The 16,780-nt window shown below is 43.0% G+C and overlaps 1 protein-coding gene across 1 annotated transcript; it reads left to right on the forward strand.

Annotated features, from left to right (window-relative positions):
* The first annotated feature begins 339 nt into the window (after positions 1-339).
* On the forward strand, positions 340-5,511 carry LOC106780847 (5-hydroxytryptamine receptor 3C-like). Its single transcript, XM_014732679.3, has 9 exons — positions 340-406; positions 1,737-1,903; positions 2,348-2,392; positions 3,110-3,219; positions 3,486-3,655; positions 3,985-4,145; positions 4,503-4,707; positions 4,896-5,111; positions 5,218-5,511. Exons 1-9 carry the CDS (start codon positions 340-342, stop codon positions 5,418-5,420), a joined length of 1,344 nt encoding a protein of 447 aa, XP_014588165.1. The 3' UTR covers positions 5,421-5,511.
* The last annotated feature ends 11,269 nt before the right edge of the window (positions 5,512-16,780 follow it).

A 16,780-nucleotide genomic window follows, 5' to 3' on the forward strand; every position in this document is an offset into this window, starting at 1 on the left:
AGGCTTTATCAACACCCTCCGCTGCCCTATCTCCCAAGTCTCCTATTTTCCCTGAAACGTACTTGGAATTCAGATTTTAAACCATGTACCTAGACAAGGCTGCTTCTCCCCTAGTCCCGGCCCAACTTCCTCCCTGCCTGGAGCCCGGAAGGCATACCTGGACAGGGACACAGCACGACACTCTGCTGTGACCTCTCTGGCCACAGCTTCTCATCAGTCAGCGGTCACCTGTCATGAGCAGTATTCAAAACCAGGAACCAAGGTGTGGTCTGAGCTTCTTTAAGCTCAAGGGTTTGGGGGTTCCTGGTGATTCCCCAGAGAAGAGTCCAGAAGAGCAAGATGGAAGGGGGGTGGCCTCTGAGAGGCGGATTCCTCCTCTGCCTCACTGTCAGCCTTCTACTTCAAGGTAAGATAGGGCAAGAACGTGGAAAGATAAAAATGCTGTTCTGGGCAAAATCCAGAAACCTTCTCATTCTCCAGAACCAGAGAGCATCTGAAGTAGCTGGGTTAAACATTTCCTTTCTCTGTAGTATCTATGTTTTGGCTTCCTTTGGGGACAGAAAAACCCATTTCACTGATCAGTACACACAGCCCCTCTCTAATTTGCCTGCATAGGCATCTACCAAATTGTCTTTCCTTCCATTTTACGACCTCTCCAACTCCACCCCTTTATAATGTCCAACTTTTCCTTTCCACCAAGATGTAGCAACTATGAACAGGGTAGCTTAGGTCCTATTGACAATAACATAACTCCTTTCCCATTTCACTTAGGAAGATCTTGTCATAGAGGAGGTGATGTGGGGCGGGGTGGGGGGGGGGCGGTGAAGGACAACGGTTTCTCCCCCCTGGGTTTTGTTTCTCTCTAGTTTGGAGATGTACCTTATGAGTTTACTGGTATGGGGAGATAGTGGAAGAGCTATGGGAAAAAACTTGCTGGCTCATAGTTACAGGAATAAGCACAGAGTCATCTGGGGTTGGGGTGTGGCTGAGGTGGGCAGAAGGGCTTTTACATTTCATTGTATAGCTCCGCCAACCCCATGGCAGATGATCAATGAGATCTTCTCAAGATGGTGATGAGGAAAATGGCTTGAAGGAAAATGGCACAGATCTTAGAAGTCACTGAATTTGAGAAGGGCAGAGATCACAGCACATAGAAGATAGTAAATTCACATTGAATACAACATTCCTTAAGTTCCCACGTATTTTACATCACACTTATATTTACTTCTCTCCAAATTTTTCCTTTCTGGAAATGGGAAAACATGGATGTAGAAAGGGAAAATTGAGAGAAAAAATTTTAGGGAAATTTTGTTCAGTGACTATGAGGAAGACTCATAATAGAGCTGGAAAGAAAAAAGTGTGGTCAGATAATGGCCAAAACTTCAGAGTTGCGAGTATGGAACGAATAGGACTCCCCAGAGTGGCTGTTTGCATACAGATTTGGGTAGGCTTTATGAGGGAGAAAAGCACAGGAAGAATGGTCTGAGCCCTGACTCAGCTCACATCCACTTCCGCCATTTGCCTACCAGCCAGCCCAGCCCATCCTCCCCAGCCCTGGGAGGAAAGGCTTGGCCCCCTAGGGAGTCGTGGCCCAGAAAGGAGGGGCTCACATGCCTCAACCATGTCCACATCTTCTTTCTCTGCAGAGAGTCTCTCAGGCCCCAGCCCTGGTACTCCTCTCACTTAGGAAACACAAAAGCCCTATTCCCATCTCAGAGGGTCTCTGTTCTCTATAGGAAGGGCAAACGCTTTCACCATCAATTGCTCAGGCTTTGACCAGTATGGGGTGAACCCTGCTGTCCTCCAGGCTATCTTTGACCAGAAGGACTTCCGTCCGTTCATCAACTACAGCATCCCCACTCATGTCAACATCTCCTTCACCCTGTCTGCCATCCTGGAAGTGGTGAGTGCTGACTCCTACATTCTTTCTATAGGCTTCTTATAGGGACCAAAGACTCTTTACCCTGTCAACCAACAATGCACTGGTCCAGGGGTAAGCAATGAGTCCCCTGAATGGATTTTGCACAAGCTAGGTGTTTATCCTGTAGGGGAGAGAGACATGAAGGGGAATGTTGCAGTAACACTTCTGCAGAGAACTTTTGTCCTTGAGTCCTGCCTGTATGGGAATATTCTACAAAAAATATATTCCCAATGGGCCCCCATGCTGTTTTTTCCCCTATTTTTTCCATGCAACCTGCATTTTTCTGACCTACCTTTCTTTTGGAACTTGTGATTGAAAAGCTGAGCTGTCACAAGGGACCACTTAGGAAACAAAGGCAGGAGGTAGGCTAGGACTTGAATTCATGGCATTAATGATCCTGAATGTTTTTTGCCTGTTTGTTGTCAGAATGTACAACTTCAGCTGCTGACGTCATTTCTGTGGGTAAAGATGGTATGTGAATTCAGCTTTCTTCTTTTCTTTTTCTCCTCCCCTTTTTTTTCTGGCTTTGTTTGCAAAAATGACATTTGTTCAAATCGACAGTACCCAAGGGAATAGACAAATCCAACCAGAATGTGGTCAGCAGTGTTGACAAATAGCTTTCTGGGCTGCCAATCATCTTTGAAAGATATAGATGGAAAATACACAGAAGGAGGGCAGTACAGTTGGAGGCCCCTAAGCAAGCTTCAGCTCCCACCTGTATCCAGCACCCAGCTTAAGATTTCCCTTGAGTGGGAAGGAAAAGGTCAGTAAGACTTTGTCAGCTAGAGAAAGGGAGACGTCACTAGGGTAAGAAGGGGAATCAGAGTTTAAAAGGAGATGAGCTCAAAAAAAAACCTGTGCATCAGTGTGCACAGTATGATTCTATCTGTGTAAATTTAAAAGAATGCTAGAATATCTATTAACTTTTTTCTGAATGATACACAAGAAACTGTTAATAATAGGACTGTGTTGGGGATGTGGACTGAGTTGGAGTGAACTGAGGAGGGAGAAGATGGTGATTTATATCACACCTTTCTGAAATGGTTGAAGTTTTATCATATGCCTATAGTCCCTACATTTAGAAAAAAATACATGCCTATGTGTATATTTTTAAGAGAATGAAAGGGTAGGAGATGTTGACATAAACTAGCTCCAGGTTTCAGCCATAATCGTCTCTCTGTGCCCTAGATTTGGAATAACCCATTCATCAGCTGGAACCCAAAAGAATGTGGTAATATCAATAAATTCGCTGTGACAGCTGAGAATCTGTGGCTCCCAGACATCTTCATCGTGGAATCGTGGGTATCAGGGCTGGGGAAAGCTGGAGGGAAGACCCTTCTGCAAGGAGCAGGCCAGGGCAGTGCAGGGCAAACCCATTCAGTGGGACCACTAAAAACTCGTTCAGAGAAGAGCACAATCACAGGTCATTAACTTCTCCCCTGGAAATGGGAAAAAGATGACAGAGTGGCCATAATGAGCAACATTGGGAAGCCCCGCCTTAAGAGAGAAACTTAAACTGACATGAAACCCAGAGCATTTGCCTCCCTCCCATTCTGCCGCTTAGCACGGATGTGGATCAGATCCCAGAAGGCCTCTCTGCATATATGACTCACGAAGGTGACATCGTGTATAACAAACCAGCACGGATCACCAGTGTCTGTAGCCTGGACATCTTCTACTTCCCCTTTGACCAGCAGAACTGCACGCTCACCTTTAGCTCTTTCATCTACACAGGTGAGTTGCAGTGGAGGTTGTGGGATCAACCAGTGGGGCAGCCAAAAATCACACACAGGCAAAGTGGGGTTTATTTTAATGCATAAAAAAGGACAGTGGAGTATTTGCTAGTTGAAGATGTGTGGATGGTGGGGTGGGAGGCACTTGAACTTAAGAGAGGACAATACTTCCTGAAAAATCGAAAGAAGGCCATTGAGCAGTGAGGAAGCCATGTTGCAGGGCAATCTGAAAAAGGCAGCTGAAGCAGTTTTCTAATTCATCACTCAGAGCCCTGCACAGAGCAGGTGCTGAAAAGATGTGTGTTGAATGAATGTTTGTCTCCTCTGCAGCGGAAACCATGTCACTGGGCATGGACAGGGAAGTGTGGGAGATAGTGGACACCTCGCGTGACATTGTTTTCAGGCAAGGGGAGTGGGAGCTCCTGGGTATCAGCAAGGCCACCCTGAAGACGTTTGTGGGCTCCAGACTTTTTGACCGGATCGCGTTCTTTGTAAGCCCAGAGATTCTGGCATGGCTACCCATTCTCCATATCTCCCTCCCTTTCTTTTAAGTCCCTCTCACTACTTGCCCAAGACCAGAAAGCCCCTGGGAACCGTAACTCTCACAGCCTGCCTCTCCCCCAAGCCCTCCAATGCAGCCCCCCTTTCTGAATCTGCCAGGTCTGGCTTAGGTTTTCTTTGATGGGTATGGGAGAGTCTCTTTAGTCACATGAACGCTGCTTCTCATCCTGTTCTAGAAATGCCCCTTGCTGGGGTGAGGACACCAAGGAAAGAAGGGGCTGGAACCATTCCTCAGTCTCCCTTCAGCCCTAGCTTCACCTGGCTCTCTGCTCTCTCCTCCCCACTAGTTGGCCATCAGGCGCAGGCCCAGCCTCTACGTCATAAACCTTCTGGTGCCCAGCAGCTTTCTGATAGCCATCGACGCCCTCAGCTTCTACCTGCCGGCAGAAAATGAGAATCGTGCTCCATTCAAGATAACCCTCCTGCTGGGCTACAACGTCTTCCTGCTCAGGATGAGCGACTTGCTCCCTGCCAGTGGCACCCCCCTCATCAGTATGGCCCCTGCCACTCCCCACCAAGCAAAGGCAGCAGCGGACAGGGAGGGGAACCAGGAGAGCTGGCTGCCTCTCCACTTGAGGAGGGAAGGGGTTCTGAGGAAAGACTGGATTTGGGGAAAGAAGCTTAAGAAAAGCGTAGAGATGAATCTGCCCTGGGTTATTCACAATTTTCTTTGCCCTCAGGTGTCTACTTTGCACTGTGTCTGTCCCTGATGGTGGTCAGCCTGCTGGAGACCATCTTCATCACCCACCTGCTGCACCTGGCCACCACCCAGCCCCCACCCATGCCTCGGTGGCTCCATTCCCTGCTTCTATACTGCACCGGCTCAAGGAGATGCTACCCCACTGCACACCAGAAGGAAAACAAGGGCCTGGGCCTCACCCCCTCCCACCTGCCTGGTGAGAGAAGTCAACCCTGTCCACACACTCTTGACTTCCCCAACGCCCCAGTTCTCTAATCCTGTCTCCTTCCCACTTCACAGCTGAGTCTCTGTCCTCTCCACAGGCCTGAAGGAGCCGGGAGAGTTGGTAGGGAAGGAGCCGGGACCCAGAGAGGCAAAGCGAAATGGGGGCTCAGAATTGACAAGGGCCCAGCTAACTGACCTGTGGATGGAGTTCGGCTGCAGGATGGACACCTTCCTCTTCCGCCTCTACCTCCTTTTTTTGGCATCCTCTGTCATCACAGTCATCGTCCTCTGGAACACCTAGGAATCAACATTGCGGGGGCGCCCCATGTTCAGGTTTCTTTGGCTTCAAATGACCATCCCAGACCCTGTTCCTCTGCTGCAATCTGCATACACAGTTCCAACTATGCCCCTGACTCCTGCTCCAGCCCTTCCTGCACTTAAACAGAACTGCTGACTAGCTCAGAAGTGAGACTGTATTTCCAAAACTTAATGAATGCAGAATATATATGTTTATGTTAGAAATAGAATTTTACTGGAAAAGGAAGTTTTCATAATAAACAATTACAATTATTTACCAAAAAAGTGACTTATGTTACTGGTGTAGAGGAAAGGGATTAAACTTCTTTTTAAAAATAGCCAGGGGCTGGCCTGTGGCCCAGTGGTTAATTTCATGTGCTCCACTTGGGCAGCCCAGGGTTTCAACAGTGCAGACTGAGCACCACTCATCAAACCACGCTGAAGCAACATCCCACATAGCAGAACCAGGAGGACCTGCAACTAGAATATACAACTATGTACTGGGGGGGTTTGGGGAAAAGAAAAAAAAGGAAGATTGGCAACAGACGTTAGCTCAGGGCCAATCTTTAAAAAAAAAAAACCAAGAAATGCAGATTCTCAGGCCCTAGCCCTGATCTCCAGGATCAGAAACTCTAGGGGCAGGGAGCTGGCAATCAGTTTCAGCAAGCTCTCCAGGGGTTCAATAAATAAATAAAAATAAATAAAAATAGGCTAACATTTATTTATCCTTTTAACAAATAAATTGAGCACCTACTATGTGCAAGACACTGTTCTGAGTGCTGAGGATACTGCAGTGAACCAAACTGACAAAATTCTCTATCCTCAGGGAGCTTCCATTGGGGGTGGGTGGAGACACACAGTAAAGAAGATAAACGGGTAAAAACACAGAACATGTGCTAAGTCTCAAGGAGAAAAAGCAAATCAGGGAAGGAAAAACAGGAAATGCGGGGAGAGGGTGGCCAAGGAAGGGTTAGCCCATGATAACTTCCTGCCCTGCTGGCTCCTACACGTTTCCACCATAAGGCGAGATGGACACGGTTGGAACCCAGTCTTTCACCTGAGGCTCAGAGGTTATGTAACTTGCCTAAGGTCATGCAGCTCTTGCTATTTTTAGTTCTTTTTTCAGGGATAGGCTTCGGGTGTGAATTTAACAAGTGTTTATTGAGCTCAGGTGATGGTATACACAAACGTCCCTGGGTAAACCCCACTGGAGACTGGAGGACGCAGATCAAACACAGGCTCTGTCCTCAAAGAGCTTGTGGCCCATCTGGAGAAATAAAATACATATTTATACAATTTCAATTAAATGTAGAACATGTTTTTAAAGTTTTGTTGAGTGCCATTAAAGAGAAACTGCTATAAAGTTCACAGGAGAAAGGATTCTTCTGGCCAGAGCAATGGTCCTTAATCCATGTTAGAATCATCTGAGGAGATTTTTAAATAATCCTAATACCCAGGCTTTACTCCGCACCAATTACATCAGGACCTTTCACGTGGGCCCTGGCTTTTGTATGGTATGGTTGAAAACTTCCCATGAGATTCTAATGTGCAGCCAGAATTGAAAATACTGAGGTAGAGGCCAGGGGAGCTTCGTGTGAAGGATGCAGTGTTTGGGTTGGACTCTGAAGGATGATTAATATGAACAGATGGAGGGACATGAGGCTTGCTGGAACTGACTAGTCACAAGACACCTCTGGGGTGACACGTAGGAGAATCACAACAGATCGGGTCTCATGGGGTCCGTGGATTTGTGCAGCAGTGGTTGAATAGTGGGATCCAGGCAGAATGACAACACACTCATTCTCGTGGTCCTCAAGGGGCTCAGTTATCCAAAACAAGCTCATAAAATCATCTGCCAGAAATAGCCCCCCAGTAGAATACAAAATGGTGCAGACACTTTAGAAAACAGTTTGGCAGCTCCTCAAAGTGTTGAATATAGAGTTACTATATGACCTAGCCATTCTGTTCCTAGATATTACTGAAGAGAAATGAAAACATATGTCCACACAAAAATGTGTACTCAAATGCTCAAAGCAACATTATTCATAATATCTAAAAAGTGGAAACAACCCAAATCTGTCAACTGATGAATGGATAAATAAAATGCTGCATGTTCATACAATGGAATATTATTTGGCCACAAAAAGGAATGAAGCAGTGATGCATACTGCAACATGGATGAATCTCGAAAATATGCTAAGTAAAAGAAAAGCCAGCCACAAAAGGCCACATATTATAGAATCCCACTTATACAAAATGTCCAGAGTATGCTAACCTATAGAGACAGAAAGCAGATTAGAGGTCGCCCAGGACTTGGTGGTGAAAGGGGCAGGTGAATGAGGAATGACTGCTAATGGGTACAGGATTTCTTTTGGAGTGATAAAAATGTGCCATAATTAGATTGTGGTGGTGATTACATAACTCTGTAAATATATAAAAAGATCATTGAACTGTGTGCTTTAAAAGGGTGAATTTTAGGGTATATAAATTATATCTCAATAAAGGTGTTGAACAACAACAACAAAATAAATAACCCCACCACAAAATTCCCTCTGCCCACCACCTTCCTCCTGCTTATGTTTCATTCCAGTGCTTCCCACCACCATCTCCCCAACTCTGATTCTTCGATCCTTATATTCAACTTTCATCAGTGTCTGCCCCCGGTCCTCCTCCACCATTGGATGACTAACCGGGGGTTCATGAGCCTCAGCTGCCCACTCCCCTGTCAGCTCTGCATGCTTCCTTGATGTTGACATCATCCACAGCTTCAGCTCAGACACAGCTTCCATCATCTCTAACTTCTGTATGAAATGCTCACCAGTCAGACCAGCTCAGGGCTCCTTGATAGAAGGTGGGAATTCAGACATTATATCTAAGACAAGTGCTTCCCAGAGTCTTGGAATATTTCCCATGGGGATGGAGGAGTTTGGAGGAGTGCAGTGAGTAACAGCAGCCCTGCCTCACTTTCTGCAATTGAAGATGGAACTGCAGGGCTGGGGTAGCTGATAACCCCTACTGGTCAGCAGGCAGGTGGAGCTCCCGTACGTGCAGCATGTCATCAGGCTTAAATGAGAGCTTCTGCCTCTGTGGACCAACCAGTCTTCTGGTCCCCAGAACAGCTACATGGAATAAATGAAGGAGGGAAGCATTCATTCATTTATTTATCCAATCTTTACTAAGTGCTTCCTTAGGTACTAGACAGTTTTTTCTAAGCACTGGGGATATGACAATGAATAAAACAGACAGGAGGAAACATTTTCTAAAGTAACAAACTAAGATGATTTTGTATACTGATAATTGTTCTGAAGAAAATAAAACAAGGTAACAGGACAGAGAATGACACACAGATTAACAGGATGTTCCAGGAAGGCCTCTCTAAGAAAGTGACATTTGTGCCAGCCAAGAAATGAATGATGAGATGATGATGTGATATGCCCTGAGATAGGGGACTGATGTATTCATAAGGGGAGGTTAGGATGACATGTGATAGACAGGCACTACATTTATAGAAGTAGATCTGGGCAGCCAGGATCTTTGGATGAACAAGGTGAGAAACTGGAGGGAGAGTCCCATGTCCATTATTTTGTTGCTGTTGTGTAATGTTTAAGGATTGTGAGAGTATATTTACAACCCACTCAAAGGGTTTAGAACAGTGTCTTTCAAATAGTTTTTATCCATCACAGAATCTATTCTACTCACCCATGCATGCTGCCTCACTCAAAAAAAAACAACTGATGATCGCGTAGAATTGAAAAGGAACAAAATTAAAAATTGCAGCAAACTTATGCTAGAATTATGTATAGATCTTCTCACTATATATTATACAAGAGAATATGAATTTACACATCTTTTTAATTGTAAAAAAATTCCCTATAAACTATAAAATACGTAATATTTTTATTGCACTTGTCTTGATATTATATTACAAGTTATTGAACTAGCTTAGACTCTCTGAAAGCACGTCACCAATGCAGCGTCACTAGACAAGCAGATTTTGGGGGAATTTGTATACGATCATTTTAACAGTAAGATAGAGATACCTGGACCACAAAGCAAAGCTACTTTTGATGCAAATATGCATCACAACACCCTGAAGCGGGACTCAAACAACCCACGTGACGTTGAGTAGATGATGATGAAGCAAAGGTAGCAGTTTACTATTGAAAAGCATGGCGAGCACCTTGACCGCTTCAGATCAATGCACTGATTTAAAAAATCCTGCAAACTGAGAGAATTCCAACAGTCCCCTCTCTGCTTTCAATAGGATCTTAACAGAATGCCAAACTTGAATCTCAAGGATGCTCAAGTAATGTACAAATTTTGGTTTACAAATGCCTCATTTTAGCAATCCTAAATTAGGAGGTCCTTGGGGACAGGTAAAGCTGAAAGGAAGACCTGAAGAAAGGACTTGGATTTGTCAGCCCTTCTGGAGGCCATCACCTCCCTAGAGTGGAGACCCTACTTAGACCCCTCTGAGACCGTTGGTGACGTTAAGATACATGCAAAACAGCATGCTATGCATAATGCACCTACATTATCCATCTTTTCCTGACAAAATTTGGACATGCTGTCAGACTTTTTTTCTGATTTGTAAAATAATTTATATGAACAGCCTTATAAAAATCTATAAATAAAATTATGTTCATAGACTTAGTGAATTGCCTTTATTAAAAAACAAAGTTATGTGAAAAGAAATATGAAAGTTACAAAGAAAACAAAGAACTTGTATCAACTAACACGCACCTGTGATTTTCGTCATTGATTGACCTACCGTTGGAGTTGATGAGCTGATGAACTCTTATGCCATTTGTCCTTGTTGAGCAAGAACTCTGCTTGTTTGAGTATTAATGGGTCTGGAGTAAAACAGAGACATGATGGATTATCCAGTTTTCATGAAAGGGTGTTAATTTAGGCCTTTCCTTGGTTTGGACATAGAAAAGTTATTGCAATAATAATAACTATCATTTACTGGGTACTTTCTTTATGCCAAGCCATTACATTCATTATCTCATTTGATCCCCACGACAATTCTATGAGGTAGATATTAATATTATTCCCAGTTTACAGATGAGGACACTGAGGTAGAAAGAGGTTAAGATGCTTCCCCAGGATCACGCAGCAAGTAAGTGGTAGAAGTGTATTGAACTCAATTTTGTCTAACTCTTAATTCCATATTTTAACACATCTAGGTCATTTCTGAGGAATGCAGAAATAGCAATAATTCTTGATCATGAAAAACTAAGCATTAGACTCTGAATCCAGAACGATCCCCACTAAAGAGCTCATCCCACTTCATTCTATTTGATAACCCTTAACCTCAGGGTATCAATCTTCACTATGGTCACCATCAGCGTTTGGACTTTCCACAGCTCTCGTGATTTCCTTGCCTCCCACTGGCACCCTCAGAAACTGTCTTGTTCACTCACAAATGAATGTGTCTCAAACTGATAAAATCTGAATAAGCTCTATGGAGGTACTGTTAAAAGATAATTTTCAGAAAAAGGCAAAATCATGACTCTCATACAAATAAAAAAGGAGCACGTATGAAAGAAGGGATTGAACTCATACAATATTAGAGAACCAGGCAGATGTTAGAACTGGCTCAAAGGAAAAGTCAAGAAGCACAAATTTATACAGAGTAAAGATACTGAATTGCAAATAAAGGCAATTTTTCTGCGGGAGGGGGAGGGAAGTCCACTGGAACTCTACAGGACAAGATAGAGTTTGCATATAGACAATGTTGATATTTGCCTGAGCGCTGTCTCCCCAGAAAACAACAATGGTTAAGAAATTCCCCCAATCTTTTGCTTTCTAAAATCCCCCCGACCCTTTCGTGTTCCAGGAAACAGCTGACTGCAAAGAAACTTCTTCCTGTATAACTTAGTTAAAACTTGTTTTCCACTCTTTCTCAGGAGTCCCACAGGACTCACAGATGACTCCCTTGTTTACCTGTGACAATGCCAAACACAAGCTTTTCCCCTTTTGCCTGAACCTGCCCACAAGGCCAGACACAGATCCTCCAACTACTAGTTCTTTGTCACATGAATGATGAGCCGAGATTAGAACTGTTTATCCCCTGAAACTAGCCAGACACAGAGGGAAACATTTTCTGTTCAACTGACTGAGACTAAACAACCCCAAATGTAAATCATTCCACCTATGGCTTGCCTACTTCCCCCTATAAAAAAGGCTGAGGTAACACCGCCCTGCTCATGTGCTCTGATCTATGGATCTGGGTGATCTCCACATTGCAACGGCCTGAATAAAGTCAATCTTCTTAATTGTTTGGTTTTTGTCTTTGACAATATTCATCAGTTACCTGCTGTTTAAAAGAACTCCAAAATGGCTCAAAAACAATGAACAGGGCTAGAATCAGACAGCTGGGAGCAGTTACTATAGATGATGCATAGTTTCTCATTGAATCACAAATTTTTTCCTGTAATTTTCTCCCTTTTGATAAAAAATAACCTCAAAGGAAGATTATTCTTGATCACAAAATAAGGCTGGTCTCATAACATTTGCCTTCACTTTTTACATGGGTGCAAGAAGAGTGGCAATTTGCCATTTAGGCCTTCTTAAGATTGCTTGGCTGAAGGTTTTCAAAAAATCTCAAATTTGACTTTTAAAGACCTTTTGAGGTTAGGTAGCCACACCAAGATCTCACCACCAGATTTCACCTGTGGTACCCATTAAGTGAATTCCTCTCTTCTTGAAGACCCCAAAATATCCTAAGATTCCTGGGTCTGGCAGAAAATGACCTTACCCACCTAGTAGCTGGGAACCCTGTAAGCCAGGTACCAGCCAGTTTTCCCAGAAGGGGCTGTAAGCATTGGCTTCATAAAGTCAACCTTAGTTCCTTAGTAGTGCCTGCCCATTTTTTTCTTCTTTTTTTTATGAGAAAGATTAGCCCTGAGCTAACATCTGTTGCCAATCTTCCTCTATTTTATGTGAGATGCCACCACAGAGTGGCTTGATGAACAGTGCTAGGTCCACGCCTGGGATCCAAACCTGCAAACCCAAGGCTGTGGAAGTGGAGCACATGAACTTGACCACTACACCACTGGGCCAGCCCCTGCCTATTTTTGATGACATGAGCATCATTCTCAAATATAACATACAAGGCAGGGCCTGGGTTCATAGCCAATGTTTCCAGTTATGCCCTGGTCAAAAGGAAGACAGATTCTTATTGAATCTATGCCAATAACTATATGATCATGAAAATATGATCCTTATAAGAATATTCAATAAGGGTTTCCAAATTCCAGAGAGGTCAAGAAAGGAGAATAAGATATCATTTATAAACATTTCATTTTAGTTTACAAAAGGAGAATCTGAAAAAAAAAAGTAGAGGCCTGCCTACCACTGGCCTAGTGGTTAAGTTCTGTGCACTTCGCTTTGGGGGCCTAGGTTTGGTTCCCAGACGTGGACCTACACCACTCTTCTGTCAGTGGCCATGCTGTGGCACGTGGCTCACATACAAAAAGAGGAAGATTGGCAACAGATATTAACTCAAGGTGAGTCTTCCTTAGCAAAAAAAAAAAAAAGTACAATTATAATTACTGAATTCTTATGAGTTATAGATAGCTTAAGAGGAAAGAAAAAAGGCTTCCTTAAATATCTAGAAAATAGAACATTACGAAAATATTAACAATAGTTTAAACAAAGACTGTAGTCATCCTTCATCAGTTCATTCAGCCCTATGTAATTAGTTCTTGTTCCATTGGCCAGTGGTCTCATACACCCATCAGCTTCTCAACTAGAGTTCTAGAAATCCTGACTCAGTCTACAAGTATGGTCTCAAAGTGAGCATTATATAAAAATGGATGAACGTAATCTTTACAAAGAAAAAATATTGAGATATAACATATAGTAATCCTGACTTCATAAATCATGAATATACTAAGCTTAATGTAAGAATATACCAAGAGAGTATCAAGAATATCAAGAGGTTCAGCAAGACTTTGTATATTAATGAAACTACATAGATCAGTGATACGAATCGCCAGTTGAAGCCTAGAAGATGCTAGATTCAAATTAAAGAAGTAAAAATGTGACTACGTTATGATTAAAAAGATACAATAGCTGCAATTATGACCAAACGCTCCAAACACACAACCAAGAGAACTGCTGCCCTCTTCTGGAGGCCGACACCCCATGATTCAGTTCTGGCTCAAAGGAGAGAGGATGCATGCAGAACCTCTAGACTTACTTTTTCTTCCTTCCTTCCTTCCTTCCTTTGTAAAAATGATTTAAAATTCACACAAAAGTTGCAAAAATAGTATACAGAGCCCCTGTGTACCCTTCACCCAGATTCCCCAATTGTGAATGTTTCTAAATCATTGAGAATAAGTTGCAAAATTGCTGACCCATTAAACCTGAATACTTCAGTGCATATTTCCTGAAAACTAGGACACTTTTCTATATAACCACAGTACAGTACAACCATCAAATCAGAAAATTAACCTCAATCCAATATTACCATCTAATCTACAAGCCCTATTTGAATTTTCCTCTTGTCCCAATCATGTCTTTTATAGGTACAGGATCCAATCCAGGAAGACACACTGTATTTAGCTGTTATTTCTCTTCAGTTTCCACCAATCTGGAACAGTTCCCCAGTCTCCTTGTCGTTCATGACTTTGACATTTTTGAAGAGTACAAGCTAGTTAGTTCTCTCTCAATTTGGATTTGTCTAATATTTACTCATAGTTTATGCATTTTTTGCAAGAATACCCCAGAAGTGACGCTGGGTTCTTCTCAGTGCATCATAGGAAGTGCGTAACGTCAATTTGTTCCTTTACTGATGATATTAACCGTTATCACTTAGTTAAAATGAGGTCTGACAGGTTTCTCCACTGTAAAGATAGTCATTAACAAGCATGGCATACTTTGTAATTAATAAGTATTTTGTGGAGAGATACTTTGAGACTATGTAATTATCTCATTCCTCGTTGTGATGGTTCTTGAATGAATTACTTATTCTGTTGTCTTTACAAAATTGGGATTTTCTAATTCCATCGTTTCTTCTACACTTACTCATTGGCATTCTAATGTAAAGGACAGCTTTTCCTTTTCTTTACTCATTCACTCATTTATATCAGTATGGGTTCATGGTTCCCTATTTTATTCAAAGAGTTACAATCTGTTATTATCAATATTTATTTTGATGCTCAATTGTTTGGGCTTACTATAGATCAACCAAGAAGAAAGCAGTAGTTGGTGATATAGCAGTGATGGGAACTTGGGGGAAAATGACAATTTCACTTGCCAATACCCTCTGCCAAAGACGTCAGGAACACACCTATTGTTAAACAAATTGGCTTTACTACTCATTGCAAGAAGGGAGAATATACACCATAGGTACCCATGGGTTTTCTCAGTAAGAGAGTACTGGAAAGAACCTGTCACAGGAATTGGGCTGCCAGTGAGTGATTTGGGGAGAGAATAAAGAAGTGGGATTTGTACAAGATTGAATACTTAAGAGAATTCAAGGGTATGATTGGATAAAAAAGTATCAGTTATTCATTTAGCAAGAGAAGGGGAATGTTTGGTATTTGTGGGTTTGCATGGTTATCTTATTTTTCTGTTTGGTTTTTGGGGTTTTTTTGAGGAAGATTGGCCCTGAGCTAACATCTGTGCCCATCTTCCTCTATTTTATATGTGGGATGCCTGCCACAGCATGGCTTGATAAGCCGTGTGTGGGTCCGCGCTTGGAATCTAAACCAGCAAACCCCAACCACCAAAGCGGAGTGCACAAACTTAACTGCTACACTGCTTGGTTGGCCCCATGGTTATCTTGCTTTTGTGTGTGCTTAGACAAAAGTACAAAGCAGCCTTGTTTTGTCTCATTCTGTCATGGTCTCAGGATAATCATGACTGAGGTTGGTATTGTGTAAAATTGTATACATCCAACAGGAGAACAAAACGACCTGCAAGTGTCAGATCAGTTCTGGACATCAGGGCATTATTTCCTTTTCAAAATGTAGCTTTCTAAAGGTCAAAATCAATACACAACTGGGCAGAATCAAACATGGACGACATACACTAGGAGAGAAGATTTCAAAACATTCAGAAGAAAGATATGCCTTCCATCAGCATGTGCAGGTCCTGTGAGTCCTCTAAATTCTCTTGTCTCCATGGTGATATCTCTTGTCTCTTGGTCGCTGGGTGCTCTGCTGGCACCTGCTGCTTCAAGTCTGCCTCTGGTGAATTCTTGGTCTGACTCTTGGCTCTGACAGAGTTTTCCGTCATTGCATTGGTCCCACCACAGCAATTGCTGCTGCTGCAGACCCCTCAGAGCCTCGCCCACGGCCTCCTTCCAGCCTTAATAGTCCATCTCACAGGCTTCACTGTAGAGTTGCTTCATCCATCACTGGCTCCACAGTAGCTGTGTAAGCTCCCAGTGCAGCCTCCATCCACCTTCCATGCAGGGCACGGAGGAATTCCTGGTGCCCTTCCACATCTTATGGGGACCGAGGAAGGTGCTAGGAGCGCTAAATCAGGCTCTCTCTCTGCCTAACCATTCTGTACTCCAACAGCTTCCACATGACTGTTTGTGGCCACAAGCAATGGCAGTTCTTTCCAGAATCCCAAATGAGTGGTGGGGCACAAGCCCGCCTCTGCTTTTGGCTTTTCTCTCAACCTATCTAGCCCCTCCCAACACACACACACACACACACACACACACACACAGTCTCAGATTTAAGCACAGAGAGCCCAATTGTGTGTGTGTGTGTGTGTTGGGAGGGAGCGTCTCTCTCTCTATTTCTTCTTCTCTCCTTTGTCCCGTATTCCATCAGGCCAAAAAAAGAAGAATTTAGTCTCCTTCTACTGCAGTAGAGATTTTCCATGAGTCATTCTTCTGAGGGTAGCACTTGCCCTCCCCACAGCAGACAGGGTTACAGAGGAAACAGACTTACGGGGCTGCACAGAGATAGATATATGTGTGTTGGGAGGAACAGTGAGGACTGAAAATTTCATAAGTTTAAGGTTTACACATTCCTCCATCACACATGATAATGGTCTTAAAATATTTGAAAGGTGTGATGCAGAAGACAGAATTAACTTATTCTTTATTCTCTACTGGGCAAAGATTACACCAGTGGTGTAAGTTACAAGAAGCCAAATTTGGATTTTAAAAAAATTTTCAAGTAACCAGAGTTTTTGTTCAAAGACAAAATAGGATAATCTAAGAAGCAATGGAATGGTGTCACTGGAAGTATTAATATTAAACCATAAGGTTGGATGACCATTGATCAAAGATACTTCGGGATAAAACTACATTGGCTGAAAGATTGTAATAGATGACCTCAAAATTACCTAAAAATACAGATTCTTATCTTTGTGGGGTTTTTTTTTCAGAAT

The sequence above is a fragment of the Equus caballus genome, chromosome 19 (assembly GCF_041296265.1).
Source record: "Equus caballus isolate H_3958 breed thoroughbred chromosome 19, TB-T2T, whole genome shotgun sequence".
NCBI classification, from domain to species: domain Eukaryota; kingdom Metazoa; phylum Chordata; class Mammalia; order Perissodactyla; family Equidae; genus Equus; species Equus caballus.

What these genes read in the sequence shown, in the direction of transcription:
- LOC106780847 (XM_014732679.3), top strand. Translation starts at nt 340, where the DNA reads ATGGAAGGGGGGTGGCCTCTGAGAGGCGGATTCCTCCTCTGCCTCACT. An exon ending in TAGCTCTTTCATCTACACAG is followed by an intron (nt 3,656 to 3,984) that starts GTGAGTTGCAGT and finishes TCTCCTCTGCAG; the next exon opens with CGGAAACCATGTCACTGGGC. An exon ending in CACCCCCTCCCACCTGCCTG is followed by an intron (nt 5,112 to 5,217) that starts GTGAGAGAAGTC and finishes TCCTCTCCACAG; the next exon opens with GCCTGAAGGAGCCGGGAGAG.